The sequence below is a fragment of the Chelon labrosus genome (assembly GCF_963514085.1).
Source record: "Chelon labrosus genome assembly, chromosome: 9".
NCBI lineage: Eukaryota > Metazoa > Chordata > Actinopteri > Mugiliformes > Mugilidae > Chelon > Chelon labrosus.
In genome coordinates this window covers 6,544,333-6,565,915 of record NC_140359.1, presented here as the reverse complement: position 1 = coordinate 6,565,915, position 21,583 = coordinate 6,544,333, and the positions used below count along the sequence as shown (strand labels likewise).

Here is a 21,583-nt window from a genome sequence, read left to right as displayed (position 1 = left end):
AGCTCCTTTAATGTTGTAGTCAACCTCTTGACAGCCTCTTAGTAGTGCAACCAAGAATCCCTCAAAAACATCTGAGGTTACTCAGACACAGGTGCATGGTAACTCACATAAGCTTAATGAGAATTTGATTCCAAACACAGACACATGCATAAAACGTTGTTTTTACACTCATTTCAGGTAGTTTCTCATATTGGTTTTAATTTTTATTTATTTTTCTTAAACATTCTGAAATAAGAAATTCCCAATCAATCTTCTGTTTTATCAAGGCTGTGTAGGTGGCTTATATCTCCTGTGAATGTGACACAATTATTTAATATGCTCTTCTCAGTTAAAACTGAGGGTGGCGCCTGTTGTATATTTTGTCGTCATGGGCCTGAACAACTAAACATCGTTTTAGATCACGGCTTCAGAAATCCGCCAGGACTGTGCTTTACACACACAATAACCAAGTGCACTGGCAAGATTGCCGATGTACTTTATTGTGGGGGAGGCTGGGTGTCAGACTGTGGACAGGCGTGGCAGTGGGCTGGTCCAGGCGCGCTGAGCGATGCAAAACACCAGGGTCCATTGACTTGGTATCAGCCGAGGCCCTGAAAACAGTCTGACAAAGGAGCTCTGGTGTCGCAACCCAGTACAGACAGACTGGTTGTAATTAACTACATCTGCTTTATTCTGAGGACGGCCGTGGGCTGTGGGTGTGCCGCACCCGCACAGCAGACTCGGTCCTGAGGATGCACTGAGGTGAGTACACTAGTGATGGTGTTTGTGTTGTGTCGAGCGAGGCGATCATGGTGAAACGACAACGACTGGGCGTAGTACAGGTTCCTCCCTGACGCGTGCATGAGCGGGGTGTGCGTACTGCGCTCATGGTGTCTGACACGGTGATTTCTCTTCATGTTTACCGTGTTGTTGTCGATCATACATGCGTGTAGCTCTCTCTCTAAATACTCCAGTGCATGCTGGCAATCATTGTTAAAAACGCAACTCGGTGCCTTTGCACATAGCAGTTAGTTTATGATTTCCCTTTTCTTCCATTTCCTAATCTAATGGTCTGCAGATAGTGGCCCGATGGCTGCACGGTCCCATGTTTTGCGATGGCTGCTCCTCTCCGCTGCCTTAGCCATGCAGCGTTTAACGCCTTTTTGACCGTGTCAGACGTTCGTTTTTGGTCATTTGGGATGTGGCTTTGCTCGTTTCTGTACAGAGTAGGGTCATCCAGCGTTGTGCTGTCGCCGTTTGCCTCTGCGTTTTGCGGGAGGCCATTAGCAGATCGTCTCTGCTGGTGCTGGTCCTGATGCTGCAGCGTGCGAGGAGTGTTGCTAGGCAGCCATGCAGAGCGCGGGGAGAGGAACAGAGGATGTCCACAAAATCACAGAAAACAATGTGGTGCACTGAAATGCGAAGCTGTAGGTTTTATATGTTGCATACTGCTCTGCTCTCTCTTGACAAATAGACCAGCAGGCCTGTTCACACTGTGTTTTGCAGCTCCCTATTTAGATCCCCCATTGCACAATGGAAGACATTGACCATGGGGTGGCTCTCAGGTCAGGTGAATTAATTCGTGGAATGATACTAAAAGGTAAATTAAACGTATTGCATTAAAATAAATTTTGTCGCAATAAAATGAGTAGCGGTAAAGCTGAGTTAAAATCTAGAAAATAAAAATTAGTTTTAAGAAGGAATGTAAAAGCAGACTGTGTCTGGGTCTGTCCTCTGAATGACAAAGGATGTTAGAGCACTAGAGGACAGGGACAAACAGTCCCCCCTCAACGACGGGTAAATATCTAACAGTTATTGGAAATTAGCTGCACCAATTTTGGGTTGTTTACAGAAACAAGTCAAGCAAGTTTCTGATGGGTTACCCACAGAGTTTCCTATTTAAACCTCAAACTTCCCACCAGTTCCCTAGAACTGAAGAAGCTACTCAGGTGAGTGGTGAAACAGCTTCCCAAAAAAAATAAACTCTACACGTCCAGTTGCCTTTTTTAAATGCTTTTTGGATATACCATGACCTGGATGACCAAGAACCTTCACAGACATCAATCCTAGAACGCACCTTATTTGCATGTTCTTGTTAAAAGAGTAAAAGAAGACCAAAAGAAATAAGACTATAGTTAAAAATTAGGGTTATGTTACAGGAGACCTTGTGTTATATTCAACATTAAGTGGTTTAATTTAAACTAAAACACATAAGACACTGAGCAGCAAGAGCTCAGTGTTGCGGTTGACACTGATCATAGTGTTTTCCTCAAGAGACTGGAAAGTGTTATTGCAGTAGACTGGTTAGAATCATATTCCAATGTGTCCATATCAGTGATCATTCTTGAACTTATTCAAAAGAGTTCCACAGGGTTCTGTGCTGGGGCCAAAACTTTTTACATTATGCATGTTTTTATTATAACATTATTATGAAGCACTGCATACATTTCTGTTGCTATGGAGATGACATCCAGCCAGATGAAACTTATCAATTAAGCTCTAAACACACCTTGAAGACATAAACACTTGGATGACTGGTAGCTTTCTATGTTTAGACATAACTGAAGTCATCTTATTTGAAGCACCTAGATACTCACTACCTATAGATATCAAGTCATGGGATTTGCACAGGGTTTCTGTCCTTCTCTTGTGCCTCAACGCCCGCTTCTGTTTGTTTGTCTCTACCTGTCAGGCCTCAAGCAGATTGGATCCTCCTGTATGAGCTGGGTTTTGCTCAAGGTTTCTTTCCGTTAAGAGAGATTCTTGCTTGCTGTGGACGTTTCAGGCTGTGGGTTCTGTAAATTGCCTCAAGACGATTCGGTTGTATTAGACGCCATATGAATGGACATGAATTGGATTAAACAAACTGTAATAATTAGAAACTAAGACACAGAAAAGCCTTTTAATTACCTTTGTAATCTGAAATGAGTTATCATTCTACTTAAGGACTACTTAAAGACTCCTTTGACTTAAATGGACTCAGTCGCTAAGCTTTAGGCTGCAAGGTGGAAGCCAAATTTCCCATTAAAGGCAGCATTGTTTATTATACCTCCATGCATTAATGCGTTTTCATTGGGTATATGCTGCATTTCTGCAAGACACTATATTCATAGTTAATGAGTTCATTTATATTGGGATGTAATATAGAAAAGTCTCCCTATTAAATAATATAAACATGCCATATTAATTAGGTTTAGTGAAGGCTAACCTGTGTCTTGATATGTTGCACAAATTCAGTTTGTTCAATAAAATGCATTTTTATGTAAATATACCGTATGCAATCCAGGAGAAATTGCAGTGCATTGAGGATTTTTGTTTTGTTCTCACGTCTAAACATGTTTCACAGTGGATTATAAAAGAGTTGTTGAAACAGTAATATGAGCTGAACAGGAGTTGAAGCATGTTTAGAAAGTAAAAACTCAAAATTTCTCAGCTTTACCTCTTTTGAAAAACTGTTAAGATCCTGATTTGTTGTAACCAATTTGCATTACTGCTTCACTGGCCATTATGACATAAATTCAATAAAAGCAGAGCTGGAGAAAATCAATCCAGAGTTGGATGTTCTGGCTCAAGAGGCCTAAACCCACGGCTACTGAGTAGATTTACAGCAGTCATTACATGCATGTGTGAATATCAGGTGCTATAAGGGCTGCTTCTTTCTTCTTTTTATTGCATGGTTTTGATCAGAGGAGAAGAAGTTTATGAATAATATGTTTATGTCCACGTAAGTGATACTGAAACTCTGATTCGACTGTTTGGTTTCAAGCCAGCTGCAAGAGTGGAGACAGGAAATCATTTCCATTACTTCCTGAGCTTTTATGAAAGAAAGTAAGGTGATGATGCAGCACGGTCAGCCATTACAGTGAGACTAAAGATAAGAGGTGGAGGATGGTGGGCCAGCAGCCAGAGCTCCATGTCTCCCCCCGTAGTCATTAGGATCTTCCCTGGAGAGGGAGTCTTTCTGTTTGCTGCCTGTCAGCAGCTGGGCCCCCTCTGCCCCCAGAGAGAAGCACAGTCATATACACTGTGAAGCATCCTCTATTGTGAAAGAGAAAGAGAGAGCTGCTGCTTTTCTGGGCTTTTATAGAGTGATTGCTGGTTTATATACGTGATATTCATCTGAATTCATTTGAATATCACATAATATTCAGTGTTAAGTTGAGAGCTGTTTTTCCCTAATAATCTAAGACCTGTTAGGTTTCCATACAACACAATGCTCATTTCTGTGTGGAGGGTTTAATGCTGATGTTTTTTTGACAGCATGATGTTGTCAGGTTAAAGTGCACTGTTTATTCAGGAACTCCATTAAAGGTTTAGTCATCTGGCAGAGTTTTACATTTGCAGTGCAGCAAGGTCCAGTCATGCACATGGATCTCTTTCTCTTGCAACTTTGGAATGAGTGCATGAAATGCCTGCTCTGAGAGCTAGAAATATAAAGGATGGTGCTGAGAGTGCATGTTAGCTAAGGTTATACAAACTGTTGTGTTACTGATGCAACTAATCAAGTGAGTGAGTGAGTAATTAAGACAGTTAGTCAGCAGAGGAGGGAGGGTGTGGTGTTTGGGACCTTATCTGCTCCCTGCAGGACAGTGTGTGAGTTGAGTGCATGTCAGACGGGGAGGGGCCAGCTCTCCTCTGTAGATCCTTACGGTAACTCTTTACTCTTTCTCCAATTACCGAGCCGTATCACTTGCTAACTTCCTGTTAGTGGCTCTGACTCTGCTGTCTGCATGTGAGCTCTCACTGCTAATGCTGCATTTTGTACAGCTCTGCACTTCCACCAGCCAGGGCCCCGAGGAATACAGCATCCTTAATGCAAGGGTAGGTTTTTCAGCTTAATGCTGCCATTTGGAAATACAAGCAAATGAAGGCTCAATGCCTTCCACTCTGCTGTTTATTTTTGTACTTACAGTGAACTCAGTTTTTAATATCAGTGTAAGACACAAAAGTATTTAGAGTTGAATTAAGTTTACGGAGCATTTCGATTGAATGGATAGTTGTTTAATATTTGATCATGTTGGCTGGATCCCTTCAGACTCTGTCTTTACTGATGTGCACTGTGTGATCCTTCAGCAGCGCTCTTGTGCACCTTGAATGCATGGACTATGGAAGATTTTACTCCCATTTGCACTTCTAGCTATGAAGTAAATAACAACGCCTTGATGGCAGTGTCTTCTTAATCTGAAAAGAATGTGGCTGCTGCTTTAGGAGTATATATCTTGTATACACCTATCACACATTATATTATGACCATCTTCCTAATATTGTGTAGGTCTCCCTTGTGCCGCCAAAACAGTTCTGACTCATCAGAGAATGGGCCTTCTGAGCCTTCAGGCTTGCTCCAGTGCATCAGTTTGGGATCTAGGGAATTTGGAGGCCAGGTCAACACCAAGTTGTTCCTAAACCATTTTTGTGTGTGTGCCCGTGTCAGGCTGCATCCTGCTGGGGATGGCTGTTGCCATCAAGGAGTGTCATCGCTATGGGGTGGGGGTGTCTGGTCTGGTCTAGGTGGGTGCTACATGTCTAAGTAACATCCGTATGAATGCCGGGTCCAAACGTTTCCCAGCACAACATTGCATTGTCACAAGATGGTCAATGTTATTAACTTCTCCTGCCAGTGGTTTTAATGTTGTGGCTGATCGGCGTGAGTTTAGACTTTATTTCATAGAATTTTTGTGATTGCGTCTTTAATTTTTAAATCCTATCTGCTCCAATTCCTGTTGACTGTGTTCACCTTATTGTGAATGAACAGGAACATTAACAGACTGAAATGTGTCTTATGCTCCAGCTGTATGGAAGGGCCAGTCATATTTTACATAATGGATAAGTGGCTTAAGATCTCTTTTTTGATTTCTTTTGCAGCACCTATGGCAATACGTACCAACTGCACAGATGTGTTTCAGACTCTCACTCAGCGATCGCAAACGCGTCTTCTGTATAGTTAGAACTCCGCTTAGATTTATGCCACCTTGCTGGAAATGTAACTACATGATGCAGCGATGCAGACTGCAACAGCTGTGGTCGGTCTAAAATGTCTATGAAGGTTCTCAGTCATCCAGGTTATAGTATATTCAAGGAAAGTTGAAAGCAGGGCTTGTAGAGTTTCTTGAAGACGTTTCGCCACTCATCTAAGTAGCTTCCCCAGTTAACTGATATGCATTTTCTCCAAGGGCCGGACAAGCTCAGCTCTTTCATGCATCCAACATACAATTTACTCCAGCGTCTTCTCTCTTCTCTACACTGCAGTCATTTCTGTAAAAGTAATTGTTCAACATTTATTAACCTTCAATGAGCTGCTTGGTTCGAGTCGGCATAGTTTGAAACCTACAGAGAAAGTCAACATAGCTGAATAGCAGTTGGATAGGTTTTTAGCTGCATAATTACAGAACAATGTTAACACAACTGCGCGATAGTGAAAATCCTTAAAACAGTGAAGGCCACTTGCATAGGCGATACCATAATCACAGCCTATGATGTTGTCGTAATGTTGTGTGATGGATCATGCACCACTAACTTGCGGCTTGTGATTTTGTGCAGGAATGTCGCCACAAGTCCAAATACTGTGAGGCTCAGTCTTCATTCTGTTACCCTTGTCATAATGTCAGAATGATTTAGCAGACGTTTATTTAAATGAAAAGAATCCAATCTCTGAATATGTGCTGGCTTTTTGTTACATGAATTGCATAGTTTCTGAAAGCAGCAGACGTCTGTAGGATTCGTTTTTATGTAGAGAGTAACGAGAGCCCAGCCACGCCTTTGTCTTTTACAAAATGCTGACTTTCAGATGTCTGCTTCTGGAACCCTCTCTCTCTCTTTATTTGTACTTAAATGGAATAGACATGCACCAATTTCAACCATAACAGAATTTTAAGTATTTTTAGTTTAAACTTGTGTTACCTCCTTCCGCAACATACAAATAAAATCAACAGAGACCAAGTGTTTGCTGTTATTTGACAGCTAGCTGTAGTGTGGTTTACCGTATCCTTCTTTTTTACAGTTCTCTCCTCCCACACCTGGTTGTAAGACACCCACTTCAAAAACAGTAGAAGATGAGCAAGTCTCCCACCCCTAAGGGCACTCCGGTGCAGCGCAGCCCCAGTGATGGGGTCCCCGAGGGCCTCCAGTCTCCTCAGCCTTCCACCCCCGGCTCCGGACCTCAGCATAAGAAACGCATCTCCAGCCTCCTCCAGAGTCCGGTGAGACCTGTCACTACGATTTATTATTTTTCCTTTTCCCCTCTCTCTTACTGTCCCTCCTCCCTAGATGTGATTATCTCCTCAAATAAATCTGTTCTCAAATGACGCTTGACAGCTTGAGTTACTGTCAGAGCCGGAGCCCATTCTGAGTGCATAAGGGAGGGCGGCAGTGGACGCTGATGAACATGAAGCGCCACATGAGTGAATGTGAATTAAAAGGAGTTCTGATAAGAAACTGATTCATTAAATATGTTTACTCACCATCACCCCTGTAGTGTGTAGGAGTGTTTGTTAATCAGCGCATGTGTTCAAAGCCCACATGAATGTTTATGTGATTAGAGCAAATTATTCTGACAGCATGAGTTTTAGTCGGAGGCAGTCGAGAGGTCAACGAAGACAGAGATGTTTAAAGACTCTAAATGAATATTATTATGTATAATCTGTGCATACATATATGTGTGACAATTTATTGACATCTGATCTGTGTGTGTTCAGTCATTCAGAGAGGAGCTGGATGTGCTGATCCAGGAGCAGATGAAGAAAGGCGGCAGCTCATCCAACCTATGGGCCCTGAGGCAGCTGGCCGATTTCATGGCTTCACATGGCTCTCCAGCTGCACTCCCTGTCTCTCCTTCCAGTATGTATTGAATTCCTTTTGCATAGACTTTTAATATATTGAGTACGCTTTCAAATAAATTGCAGTTTTGTTGACCACATATGCACAAACATTGTTCGTGGCTAGATTTGTTGCAAGTCACTTTGAAAAAGCAGCATTGCAGTGTTGTTTTTACCTACAAGGTAATTCTTTATTCACATGCTCCTCGGATGCTCTAATTTCCCCCCATCTACGGGGGAGTCGTATTTCTCACTTGGTGTGTTTATATACTTTTAAGCTTGGTGCACAACTTGTCGAGTTGTGTTATTTGAGTTGTTGTCCTGATTTAAGGTAGAAATAAGGTTAATTTTCACAATTTTACATTGCACGAGCACACAGTTAGCCCAAAAGTTTTGCCGTCAGCGTAAATCTCTATTATCCATTATTATCCACTCTTTGCGTGACAACAAAGAGCAATGGAAACGGTTTGCTAACATTTGCCAAGTCTGAGTAAGGGTTATGGACTTCTGTCGTGTTTCATATGTGACGTCAAGTCAGCAAGTCGTGTGCCAAAATGTTTGGGAATATTCTGACATCACATGAACACAAAGTTAATCCCAGTGTTTTGTTGTCAGCCTGAGTCGTTACTATCCACTATAAGGCAACCAGCTGTTAACTTGAATATTAATTTTTTTTTAGCGCATTAAGTGTTGTCTCTGACCACCATGACGTTTCTTTAATTTCCTCTTGATAATTTCTTAGTTGTTGTTTATTTGCTATTTGGTTGGTGGCTGCCTCCTTGTTTGCATATATGTATTTTCAAAAACTTTCAAACTATGGCGGACAGAGTATACAGGGATTTGTTCAGTGTGAGATTTGCACAAGCTGTTTGTGCTCTTTGATTTGGTTGGGAGCATAGCAGGGCGTGGCCACTATCTTTTGATATGAAGATTTTTTTCCGGCCAAGCAGCTTAAACACATTTCAATCGGTGGTGCATATTTATTATTTTTTTCTCCTAGTATCCACAAATGTTAAAATATGATGGATAATCTTCCAGGCTACAAAGTCAATCAACATCCGATAACATTACCTGAGGGTAGAAACAAGTCCCTGTAGGCCCACAATGTAGAGATGATTTATCAAACCACTTGAAATCAGACAATGGATGTACATTACAGACTTTTTTTGCCCACCTAATAAAAGATCGATTTGAAGCAGCTCTATCACTGATGTGCTTGTTAACTTAAACCATATTAACCCTGAGAGAATGTGCACTGGCAGAGCTGTCTGCAGACAGATGAGCGTGGGAGGTGTTGGCGGTCCCTGGCCACCTTTCAGTGTGTAAATGGACTTGAGTCATCAATAATGGTTTTAGTTCCACCTGGGCTGTTCTTCCTGTGACAAGTTAGAACTTCCTCTGAGAGAAATGTCTATTACTGAAAATGCATTAGTATCAGTCCACTGTTTCTCATGACTGAAGGAAAAAGAATTGTAATACACTGGATGAGAAGCACCAATAACTTAATCAGGAGAACATTTATCTGTGTTTGTAATAGGCTCTTGAGTACATAAGGGGAGGGAGAGGCTGAAAACTGATAACAAAAGGAAAGATTTCCATGTAATCAGGAAACCGAGGCAAATAAAGAAAGTGTAAACGATAAGCATTTTTAAAATCATGCTTGTTTTGAAATGGGCACATTTAAACAAATCAGTCACTCCCACACTACCATCTTCATTCTGCTCTCTTTGTCTGGTTTTCTCTCCTCCACCCGCTGCGCAGACATGATGATGGTGACGCCCATCAACGACCTGCATGGCTGGGAGCCCGGCAGCATGGTGAAGGGCGAGAGGCTGATGCGTTGCAAGCTGGCCAGCACCCATCGCCTGTTCGACCTCTACGGCTGGGCCCAGATCAGCCGCACGTGCCTCACGGTTGGTTTTGCTGCCTTTCATCCATTGCATTCCTGACTCTTTTATTTTCTTTTAGCTTGTGAAAGACACTTTGATTGGTCATTAGAGCCCGATAGAGGATGAGCTTGAGCTTGTCTCTGCATTAATCTACTTCTGCAGCTGACTTGAGCTGTCTGATAAGTGGAGAAGAAGTAGAATGGACTTGTAATGAGTCATTGATCGATTTGACAGCAGTATTAATGCCCTGTCAGTTAGATCCAAACATGAACAGAGGAAAAGCTATTAATCTACATATTATATGAGTAGGATTAAAATGAAACATGGGGCATATCAACCTGCATTTTGAGCAGTAGATACAGAAGAGAAGTGCTCTGGTGACTAGGTTATGAAGATGACAGAGATCTACTTACACCAATAGAGTTTTTTCACAGTATAATAAGTTTTTACTCTGCTGCCGTCATGTGTTCTCACCAATATCACTCATCTTTACAGCTGCGTGTGAGCAAAGAACAGGAACATTTTCTGGTGCTTCCAGACGGCCTGGCCTACAGTGAAGTGACTGGATCCAGTCTGGTGAGTCAGGATTTGGGTTTCACCGTAGAGTGCATGACTATACGGTATACGGTCTCTCTCTATATTAGAAAGCTAATGAACATTTTGTCCTCAAAGTTAATGTTAGAAGCAGGACAGTTGGGCAAGTTGAAGGGTTTGAGCGACTTTGACAAGGGCCAAATTGTGATGGCTAGAAGACTGGGCCAGAGCATCTCCACAGCTGTAGCTCTTGTGGGTTGTTCTCATTTTGGTGGTGGAACCTATCACAAATGATCCAAGAAAGGAAAAGCAGTGAACCAGCAAGAGGCCCACATGCGGTCAAGGCTCTGTAATGCACATGGGGAATAAAAGCTGGGTTCTGGACCAACAGACGAGCTAGCTCAAAATGATGAAAAAGGTTTATGCTGGATCTGATAGAAATGTATTAGAACACACAGTGCTTCATAGTTTGTTTTTTATGGGGCTGTGTAGATACAGACCAGTCGAGTTGTCCACGCAGACCCCTGTCCATTGTCGAGAGCTCCTACACTGGACATCTGAGCATCACAACTGGACCACAGAGCAATGGAAGAAGGTGTCCTGGTCTGATGAATCATGTTGGCTTTTACATCATGTTTCCATGTAAAACCGTGTTCGCTGATGGCAGTGACCTAAAGCCTGCCACAAGGCAAAAATGGTTCAGGAATGGTTTGAGGAACAACAAGTTCATTGTGTTGAGTTGACCTCTAAATTCCCCAAATCTCAACCCAATCAAGCATCTCTTGATGCTGAGCAAACAAGTCCTACCCATGGAGGCCTCACCTCACAACTTGCAGGACTTAAAGGAACTGCTGCTATGTCTTGGTGTCTTGAAGCAAGTTACAGAAAACATTCATGCAGCTACAAATAACACTTATCACTTGTTGTATTAGAATATCAATGGTTTAAGCACAATTCATTATGTTGACAACCAAACTTTCTGTCAAACTACGGATGACGTATTTTAAAGCAGTGCACGTGCTAAAGTACTGTACCTTTTCACAGGTAAAGGTGAATATCCTGGGTGAAGTGGTGGAGAGAGGCAGCACCAACCTGGGAGTGGACACCGAGAAGTTCAGCCTGCACTCTGCCATCTACTCGGCCCGGCCAGACGTTCGCTGTCTGTTTCACCTCCACACTCCGTCCACAGCTGCGGTGAGTCAGCCTGGGTCCAGTCTGAGGTGGAGCACGGTCTTAGCTTACAACTGCGTCTTATTGGTTGAAGGAGACGCAAACACACAGTTGATTGTCTCTCACATCATTAACATTGCGCATTTTAAATCAAATTAAATGTGAGGTGTAGCAGTTTCAGTGCTGTCTTACAGAGTTTAAGCTCCAATGTCATTCCACATTGTGACTTAACACTACGAATGTGCCTGTCATGACCTTTACTGCCACGACTGACAGCTAACTGTCCCCAGGTTTCAGCTATGAAGTGTGGCCTCCTGCCGTTGTCCCATGAGGCTCTGCTGGTTGGTGACGTGGCCTATTATGACTACAACGGAGTCATGGAGGAGGAGGAGGACAGAGTGGAGCTGCAGAAGAGCTTAGGACCCACTTGTAAGGTAAGCAGCCCACAAGAGACAAAAATAAATGTCACATATAATTACTTCATTCAGCAACTGCTGCGCCTTTGCCTCCCACATTTGTTTCATATTTGATGATGAATGAAGTGTAAGGTATAAGGTGATGTGGCCTTACTCTGGGTTAATTATTGGAGCAGGTGCTGGTGGTCACAGCTGATTTAGTTTTATTCTGTAAGTGTATTTTGTGATTCATCCCAGGTTCTGGTGCTGAGAAATCACGGCATTGTGGCTCTGGGGGAGTCTGTGGAGGAGGCCTTCTACACCATCTACCACATCCAGGCTGCCTGCCAGATCCAGGTAACACACAAACACACACAGTACACTGACAAAGTGCTGCCGTGGCAGGTGTGGGTGTGTATGAAAAACTGAACAGAAGCTAATGTAGATGCACCAGTTTTACACTTAGGCGGTTGCCCTTCTCTTGGTACCCTTTCTCTGTAATTCACCCAGCAGCTCTGCACTGCAGTATAATACACTATAGGAGTGTCAGATGCCAAAGAAACACTGCAGTAGTACTGCAGGTGCGACAGTGCTTTATAGAGAAGCAGAAACCTGACAATAAGATCACAGAGGCTTGTAAACTACCGCAAGGTTATATTTTCCTCATTCACAATAGATATGGTAAAGATGCTTTTTGTGCATGGCACTGAGGAGACTCTGGCCTTAATGGTGCTTGCTTGTGTCACCAGGTGTCAGCGTTGTGTTCTGCCGGTGGAGAACAGAACCTGATTCTTCTGGATCGGGCCATTCACAAACCCAACCCAACCGGCACCGTCGGCTGGGCCGGCTCCACCTTTGGACCCCTGCATAAGAGCCGTGTCGGGGAGCATGAGTTTGAGGCCCTCATGAGAACTCTGGATAACCTGGTAGGAAACACGGACACCAATTTTACACATGAGAATCAGTTTCCTTCAGATTTCTGTGGCTCATTGGTGAGCTAATGCTTGTGATACAGAGCATGGATGCTAGTCACTCTGATTATAGGATGTGTTAGATCTAATGTTGTTGTACTTTGATGCATACCACAGACCATGGGCGTCACACCCGTGGGGGATGGGGGTGTTGCAACACCCCCCCTTTTTCAACAAACTGATTTCATCCCCCCCACTTTTTCCTAAGGTATTAAACCGTTTGCCCGCCCTGGCTGTGTACCAGCGTACTGAAATGGAGCGCACCTCAGTCCCCCAGACAGTTAGATTGATTGACAGCCATCCAGCCAATCACAGTCATTTGACCAAACCCACTAGTCCCGGCCGCCCGGCAAAGTAAACACTAACACGGAGCTGCCGACCATTCACTCGCAGCAGCAGACAGCAAACAGAGCAGCGGTATGAAACGATAATTTAACTAGTTAATAATGTCGAATTTTCTCTGTAAATAACGAAACTATTAAGCAAGCCAGGTGGCAAACAAAGTTAATGCAAAGTTTTGCAAGCATTATTCTTTTTGTTAGGAATGCCAAAAAGGAAAAGGCAGCAGAAGATTGACTTATTTTTCCACTCAAGTTGTCATGTAATTAGGAGACAGGAGGGAAACAGAAAGCTGTCAATCCATAAATGAACTAATTCAATTTTGTAGTAGTACATATTCTTGCATTAATGCCATATGTGTTCATTTACGTAACTTAAAGGTATTTGTTGGAGCTTAAGACTTTCTTTTCAATGAAGAAAATCCCCTACATCAACTCATCCCTGTTATTGCTCTCAGAAACTAGAAAAGAATAGAAATGAAGACAATGAAATGCAATAAAACTATTAAAATCTTATTATCTAATAAGACGAATAAAATAATAATATAGAGTACGATAAAGCAGATAAAAGAACAACAAAAGGAATGAATGTTTCCTCATCAAAATCAAGTTTACATAAAATATTTCAACACTTCCATGTTCAGGAATATTAACACTGAGTTCTTTATGTAGGATGAGGAAGGGAAGTCCAGGCAATGCAATATTATTTGCATATCCTGATGAAGAAAATCTAGAAAGAGACTGAAACAGGGGCCAAAGGCGGTTGCGGTGCTCATGTGCTACCCCTAGAACCCCCCCACTTTTAAAATTGCTGCTCCACCCCTGCCACAGACTACAAGTCAGGATATCTGATCTCCTGATTTTAAACATTCTTCTTTTAATCTCCCAACTTTATGGCAGTGTGAGGCTAAAGTGCTAGATTGATTATCTGTTCTACGATTTGTGGGAAATAAAAGTGTGGCACGCTAAAAGGCTTGCATCATAGCCAGCTCACTGCGGCTACAGCTTTTTTAACCTCACAGAATAAAAAGTGATCGTCTTACAGAAAGCACAGGAAATATCCCACTGAAGACCCACTTTTATTGTACATGACTATTTACTATTGTCTGACTTGTAAATACAATTCAACATAAGTCTTTCCTTAAGGTAATTCAATTCAGAGGATGATATGTACGTGACAAACCAACGCTAGTCTGTGGTCTGTATTGGGCCGTCGGTGAGCATTTGTGACCCTGGTTTTGTTAGTGTTGACAAGGACGCCACTAGTCTGACCCCTAATTCCGGCTTTTCAGATTATTCAGAGTCAGGAAGTGGAATGAGTTGGTCAGTGAGGTCCCTTTGATTGACTGTTTATCTTAGAAACCCAGTTCATGAGAAGGAAACGAAGCAATAAAATGAAAAGGTTTAAAAAGCACATGGAAAGCTTTTCTTGATCAACATCTTCATCTCATCTGATCATTAGAAACAGGGATATTGTGACAACAACATGGCCATCTAGAATGAATAAAATGAAGAGCAACTGATCAGCATGTTTCAGAATAGTCCAGCTGTGTGCAACAGTTTGTAGCCCTTCCTAGCCTCCCAGGTCAGCCTTTGTTGTGGATAGTGCTTAGTTTTGGGTTTGGTGTGTCCGTACTTTAATACAACCAAATCTGTCTGTTAGTGACTTAATCAACTTTCCAAGGAAGCCTTGAAAACAAATTGCTCATGATCACTACGTAACAACGAGAGAATTCATTCACATAAAACAAATCCATCACAGACACACACCCCACAACAACCAGGAGGAAACCAGTCTTTTCCTGTTCCTATTGTCCTCAGTTATCTGATGATGTGAATGCTTTCTTGTCTCCACCATCTGCCCTACATCACGTGAGCACATCACTGGCACTTTAACAAATACTGCTGCATTTCCTGTAGCTGCTTCACAATAAAAGCATAAAAGCCTTCCTGTGGTATTGTCGATGGAAAGCTTTTAATGTGGAGCAGCAGAATCATCAAATGTATAGCTGGCCTCTGGAGTAGTTTAAGACATCAAATACATCTTTCATTCATGTGGAATAAAAGTACAAACCACAGAAACTCCACAGCTCTGGAGGCTGTACAAAGACAGACTTTAAGAAATGTGTCTTTCTTTTTAACAAAGATAAGTGCTACACTACTTAAATGATATCGTAGCATTGTAATCAATACCATACTATTATGATTAAGCCTAACATGACATAGTGCACAATAAAGTAGTGGGAAAGAATGCTGCTAACTGCTTCCCTCTGTTGTGTTTCAGGGCTACCGTACTGGCTACGCCTACCGCTTCCCCGTGCTGCTAGAGCGATCGCGGACGAAGAGGGAGGTAGAGGTGCCGGCGACGGTCACAGTCTTCCACCAGTTTGACGACGACGGAGTCCACCCGGCTCTGAGGCAGCACCCTTTTGCCCAGCGCCAGCAGCAGGAGAGGACCCGATGGCTCAACACCCCCAACACCTATCAGAAAGTCAGCCAGGACCAAGCCAGCCCGGGACACCAGCGCACCATTGTGAGGCTCTGTGAGGGAGGATGTGGATGAATCCGGGGAATTAGTACTCGACACACTGACCACACTAGTTATTGTAGTAGCTAATCCTACACTGAAACATCAGCAACCAAAATGTGGCCAGTGTGACCTACATATGGAGTAGTGTTCTGAGCTAAACCCGGGGGATTGGTGGACTGTGTCAGTTTGAATATGGAGGGCTAAAAATGATGAAGGAGCTCTGGAGAGTAGAGGGATCAGAACCAGAAGTGAGATTAAGGTAAGCTGAGAGGAAGGACAGACGAAAAAGCCCAAAACTTTTCAAAATGAAGAGCCTCGTTTTGAGATGATGCAGGGAGGAGGCGGACACACTAACATCTTTCTGATATACATTTTATTTGGAAGCCAAGTCTATTTCTGCTTCCAAAATCAACAGTTCTTCCTCTGATTCAACCATGGGGCTTCTGTGGTTATTTTCAAATACCTTAGAGGAAAGATGTAGCAGAGCTGCAGCGATGACTCCTTTAGAGACAAAAAAACAATATGAGAGTGGTTGTCTTACATCTAATGGGAGGAGCTTTGCAATCCCTCCCACCTTCCTCTCTCTTCTGTTCTCTGCATTGCAGGGGGAAGCCCACCATCTCTGGAATAACTCCTGCAGTGCAGAGTCTGCCCTCTGCTGGCAAAACATACGTCCTATTAATGATTCCCTCTAATGAAAACAAAAAATACACCTTTTTAAAGGATTGAAAAGGCTTTTTAACAGTGAATCTATATGTCATAATCTCTTTGATACTGTTTTGATGTTGGTTTTCTCTCCTTTAGTGGCAGAAGACAGAAGAAATGACACAGTCTGGCAGCACAGCCATTAAGATAGAGAACCCAAACCAGTTTGTGCCTCTTTTCACCAACCCTCGAGAGGTGATCGAGACACGTAACAAGGTAACTATCACCCATCTTCGCTTCCGTCATACCAAATGAAAAGGTTTATAAAAGCAGTGTTGCTCTCCTCAGATCCGACAGCAGAATCGCCAGGACATGAAAACGGCAGGACCGCAGTCTCAAGTCCTCGCCAGCGTCATAACAGAAGACAGTCCCCCGGTAAATTGCAGTCTTTTGCCTCTTTTCCTCTCCAAGTCCTCCATTTGATCTTAAAAGCTGTGATTTTGTGTTTCTGCCTGTCCATCCATCAGTCCCCGGTCAGCCCACCCAAAGTCCCGCCAGAGCCAGAACCTCCCAACCCTTTCAACCAGCTGACGGACCAGGAGCTGGAGGAGTACCGCAAGGAAGTGCAGAGGAAACAGGATGGAGGCACCAATGGTACACTTCATGCTACTCAAAGCTGCTCAAATGGCTGTATTAACTCCATTTTAGTTCATTCAAATGACTTTAAGTCTGTTAATTTAATAATAAACTAACCACTGTTTTAATTACATCTTTCTTTAAAACACTATACCAATAGACCTTCTTTAGTAATAGGTTTTATCTTATACACTTTATGGCTAAAACTTGAACACTTGACACTTGAACATCATCCCTTAAACTTGGTCTAGAAAGCAGGAAAATGCTGTTGGGCAAAGTAGTAAACAGATGAATGATTAGATTTGATCTAAAACCAAAGAAAAAAAGTCAATCAAATCAGTGTTTTATTTAATTTGTCAGACAAACAGTCATTCACTGCTACCATAACGGTGTCTGTATATTTTTGGCTGTGTAGTAAATGCAGATTAATATGCCACCACTCACTTTCACATCTAATACTTTCTTCTGACCTTCTTAAAGGTGTTGTGTGTACCATTTTAAATACCAGCATGTCAAATTCAAAATTAACTTCATTTCATTCTACCAACTATTCTTTTAAGATCTCTTTAGTGTGAAGCATTTTTACTGCGTGTAATTTACTATAAAATTAACTATAGATGAGGGTGGACATTCTCTGATCTTTTTTGTTCATGACTTAGTTAAATCTTGTGATCAAGTTAAAATGCCACACACGTCACCTTTAAGCAAGCTTCACTTGTGGTGTAAACTGTTCACTTCTCTTTGCCTCACGTGTCTAACTTGCCCCACAGCCGAGCCCTCACTGTCACTCACTGTTTGTGTCTGTGTGCGTGTTTGTGTGAGTAGGGGAGGAGGTGGAGGAGGAGGTGGCTAATGACAAGGAGTCTACCCCTGCTACCTCCCCCGCTAAGAGCCCTCCACCCAGCCACCCTCCTCTGTCAGGTGAGGCCTGGCCGAGCGCTGACCCTCTGCTCGGCTTGCCTTATGTACTGATTATCGAATCACGGCCTGCTCTAAGTCTGACATGAGCTCATGTGTGACTCAGTGCTGCTTCTGCCCTCTCATGCGCTTCACATACTCACTGACAGCCGTGTTACTCCTCCTCATATGAAACACACACTGACTCTGTCCTGTGACAGCACACAATCTGACATAACTAGGCAACAGAATGTTTGCTTTGTGCATATTCCCAGAGATTGTCAAAGGGATTGCCTGTAGATTATTTCCTTTTCATTTGATATAAATATAATAACGTATTTGTTTTATCTCAGAAGTACTTGTTTTACAAAATTGCCAAGTACAAGGTTTAACTTCCAATGTTTTCTGGAGCTCAGCGGCACATGGGTATTCAGTAGAAGACTTAGTGAAGAAAGTAGTACAGTGCCTTTAAAAAGTATTCATCTCCTTGGATGTTTTCCCACTGTGTTGCTTTTATAAATCACAGTCAACATAATTTGACTTTTTTGACAAAATTTCTATACTGTCAAGTGAAAAAAAGATTTCTACATAATTACGTCAATTAATTAAAAATATATGCTAAATTAATTAATAATAAATTAATTCATTAATTAACATAAGTGCCTGCATAAGTCTTCACCTTCTTCAAATCAGTATTTAGTAGCTGCACCTTTGACAACAATCACAGTCTGTGTGGACAGGTCTCAATCAGGCTTGCACATCTGGACGTTGTAATTTTACTTCATTCGTCTTTGCTCAAGTTCTGTCAGATTGCACGGGGGCCGAGTTTGCGCTCAGGTGATCTCCATTTCACAAACTGAAGGGACTGTTAGCACATGTAATTGCCTGGACCTCTGTTGAATAAGGTCAGCCGCTTCAAAGGGGCTCAGCATTTATGCAAGCACTTATATTACATTATATGATCTTAATGAATTGACAAAAAAAGTAAATATATTTTTTCTTCTAATAATAGCCCGAATATATGAACCATTTATCATTTATACAAACAACGTAAGAGGAAAATTCCAAAGAGGTGAATACTTTGTATCGGCACCGTATGAGGACCTTATTTTTTCTGGTTATTTTGTGTAAGTGTCCCCCCATGCAGGAAGTATGTGGTACTTTACGCTCGGACTTTAACAGTCCTGCTCTAAATCTTAACTTCAACTGAGACAGCTGTCGACGATTCAACTGTGTTTTGGAGGCAGTAGGTTTGTAGTACTTTTGAAGTGTAATGTGTTGTACTGACACATGTTTCTATTATTTGGACAACCCCATTTTAGTCAGTGGGCTAGGCTAAATAAGAGAAACACTTTTGAGTTTAACTCAGTCCAGTTTAACAGCACCACACCTTATGGTGTTTTAATATATACTGGACATTATAACGGTCATGAATAAGGATTTAGTGTAGGAATGTTATAATAGAATGCCTTCGTTTTTCGTTGTACCTAATGAACTGGCAAGTGAGTGTATAAATGATCCAGTCTCTATCCCAAATCTCCTTCTTATTATAATTTGATAAATTCATTTGTCAGCTCAAAATGAGACAGCATTCAGAATGCTGCAGTTATACTCTAGTGATATTCTGAGACCTTCTGCATCCTCCTATTACAATAGGCGTGAATGGTGTTTCATTTGTTTAAAATATTCAACGGTGTCCTCTCTCTACAAAGACAGTGTCCTAGTTTCTCTGGATATTTGACACCCCTCACTGCTGGAACAAACTGGAGTGGAGTCTCATGAAGGAGTAACACAGGCTTTTGTTGATCTTTGTCCAGACATTTTGACTCCACATAAGAGAAGAACACAGCAAGTTCATCGACTTAAACAAAAATGAAGACTCGTTTAGCTGTGAACCAGCCTTGAACATGTTATGGAGTCAAAATGTCTGCTGACTACTGTTTGGTTTACATTTGGAACATTTCAGTCCTTGGTAGGGAAATTCATTTGTCTCTCTAGCTACTGTATCTACTGTGCTCTTCTCTCCTCTGTCTGTGTGTCTTTCCTTTTTTGTGTTACTCCACACTGGTTCATAGGGCACACTTCTGGTGCTTTGGTCTTGTCTCACTAGTAAGTACAGAGAAACCAAATAGCAACCCACTTCTCATTAAGCAAGCATGTTCATCTGCAGTGACTAGCATGTAGCTTTGCAGCTCCAGTCGCCTCGAGAGCTTCCGCCTGATTGTTGATTATTCTGTGCTTCTCTTTTTCTTTTAAACAATGCTCGGAGCAGAAGAGGAAAAGACTGATTCTCCGGCCATTCAGAATGGAGGCGAGGAGGAGAAGCAGACCACAGAGGAACTGGAGAAAGGGATGAAGGCTCTTTCAACCAACGACACCTCCTCCACGCCCGCTGCTCTGCCTGCCAAACCGCAAGGTGGCACCCCCGAGGGTTCGCCCTCCAAGTCCCCGTCCAAGAAGAAAAAGAAGTTCAAGCCGCCGTCGTTCCTGAAGAAGAGCAAGAAGCAGAAAGAGAAAGCAGAGACCTGAGACGTCCAACACAGATGCACCAGACCTTGGTGAAATACTGCTGTGAAATACTTCCTAGTGTATGATTGAGTAGCAGATGTTCACCACGCCATTTAAGATGTCAGTCACAAACACGGTGCACTAAATTGACCTTTACATATTTTACTTTACTGCTGCTACTAAACACTGGAAATTATTTTCACATACTATTTGACCAAGGTCAGAAACACAACCCATTATTTTGACACTACTTCTGATCATACACACAGACACACAGACGCACTGTCCCTGTATTACCCTCGTCTTAATTACACCTGCTGTGCTGTCAGTCCATTATTTCACTGTACAGGTATTCAGACATGTACCTTTCTGGAATCACTGCTGAGATCCTGTGCAGTCGCCACTCAGAATTAGTTTCATACTTTCTTTTTCGAATCCACAACTTTGCAAGACACAGTGGAAATTAAAGTCCCCATGAAATATGCACCTCTCATCCATGTATAGGCACTTGGCATATGTAGATTCTAGGACATCGCTTTGGTTGATAATATTATTCATCTTCTAGTCATGATTTGGTTCTAATTATCAGATAGATGTTGCAGGTATACTCTGTGAGCACAGGTGCAGTACATTTAGAAATATACTGATAGCTATTGATTGTGCTCTTCTGAATGCTGGTTTTGTGTAAAAATGTTGACGTTATTACAGCAGGGAGGAACCAGGAAAAATATGCTGGCAACAAAACAAGCCGCTATGAGCGCTACTATCAAAACCAAAAGAATAAAGCATAAAGAATCTGTTACTTGTCAATGCAGTCTTAAACCCAGTAATAGAAGGGCCTGATGGTACTAAACATTCCACTTTTCTCATTTTCTTTTCGGTGTATGTGTGCAAAATACCTCTTAACAGTAGTTATTTTCTGTTTGAGCCAGTAGCTGTTATCAAAACGCTGATGTGTGATGTTTGCTCATGGTTTTTAATTTATTTTATATTAGAATGTATAAGTGAGTGTTGCAAGGTTACCATGTATCAGTCATTAAAGATCAAGTTTGATTTAAAATCAGCTGAGCGTCTGCTTTTCATCTGTCCTCTTCCTCTTGCTTACCTTACACTTTATTTGTCTCATATTTCCGTCATGTTACTGTAGCCTTGCAGAGTGAAATGTTTATAAAATGATACAAAAGGAGGATTGCAAAAGGTATATAATGTTATGGATGTTGGACAATATAACAACTACGACCAGGTTAGTCAGTAGAGTTGCTTGCACACAGGGGCATGCC

General features: G+C 42.1%; 1 protein-coding gene across 3 annotated transcripts; it reads left to right on the top strand.

Annotated features, from left to right (window-relative positions):
- Positions 1–517: 517 nt before the first annotated feature.
- Positions 518–21,366, top strand: add2 (adducin 2 (beta)). Of its 3 annotated transcripts, none has more exons than XM_084552020.1 (15): positions 518–741; positions 6,977–7,175; positions 7,671–7,812; positions 9,552–9,703; positions 10,175–10,255; positions 11,258–11,407; positions 11,674–11,817; positions 12,037–12,135; positions 12,528–12,704; positions 15,372–15,620; positions 16,422–16,538; positions 16,611–16,697; positions 16,790–16,916; positions 17,724–17,819; positions 20,068–21,366. In XM_084552020.1, exons 2-15 carry the CDS (start codon positions 7,029–7,031, stop codon positions 20,322–20,324), a joined length of 2,025 nt encoding a protein of 674 aa, XP_084408146.1. In that variant the 5' UTR covers positions 518–741; positions 6,977–7,028; the 3' UTR covers positions 20,325–21,366. The 3 variants fall into 3 exon arrangements, with proteins under 3 accessions (XP_084408146.1, XP_084408145.1, XP_084408147.1); XM_084552019.1 differs by lacking the exon at positions 518–741 and adding an exon at positions 4,648–4,800; XM_084552021.1 differs by lacking the exons at positions 518–741; positions 17,724–17,819 and adding an exon at positions 4,648–4,800.
- Positions 21,367–21,583: the final 217 nt, after the last annotated feature.

Coding starts and splice junctions, on each gene's coding strand:
- add2 (XM_084552020.1), top strand. CDS start 7,029: ATGAGCAAGTCTCCCACCCCTAAGGGCACTCCGGTGCAGCGCAGCCCC. Junction 7,813..9,551: donor ACTCCCTGTCTCTCCTTCCA/GTATGTATTGAA, acceptor CCCGCTGCGCAG/ACATGATGATGGTGACGCCC. Junction 11,818..12,036: donor GCTTAGGACCCACTTGTAAG/GTAAGCAGCCCA, acceptor GATTCATCCCAG/GTTCTGGTGCTGAGAAATCA.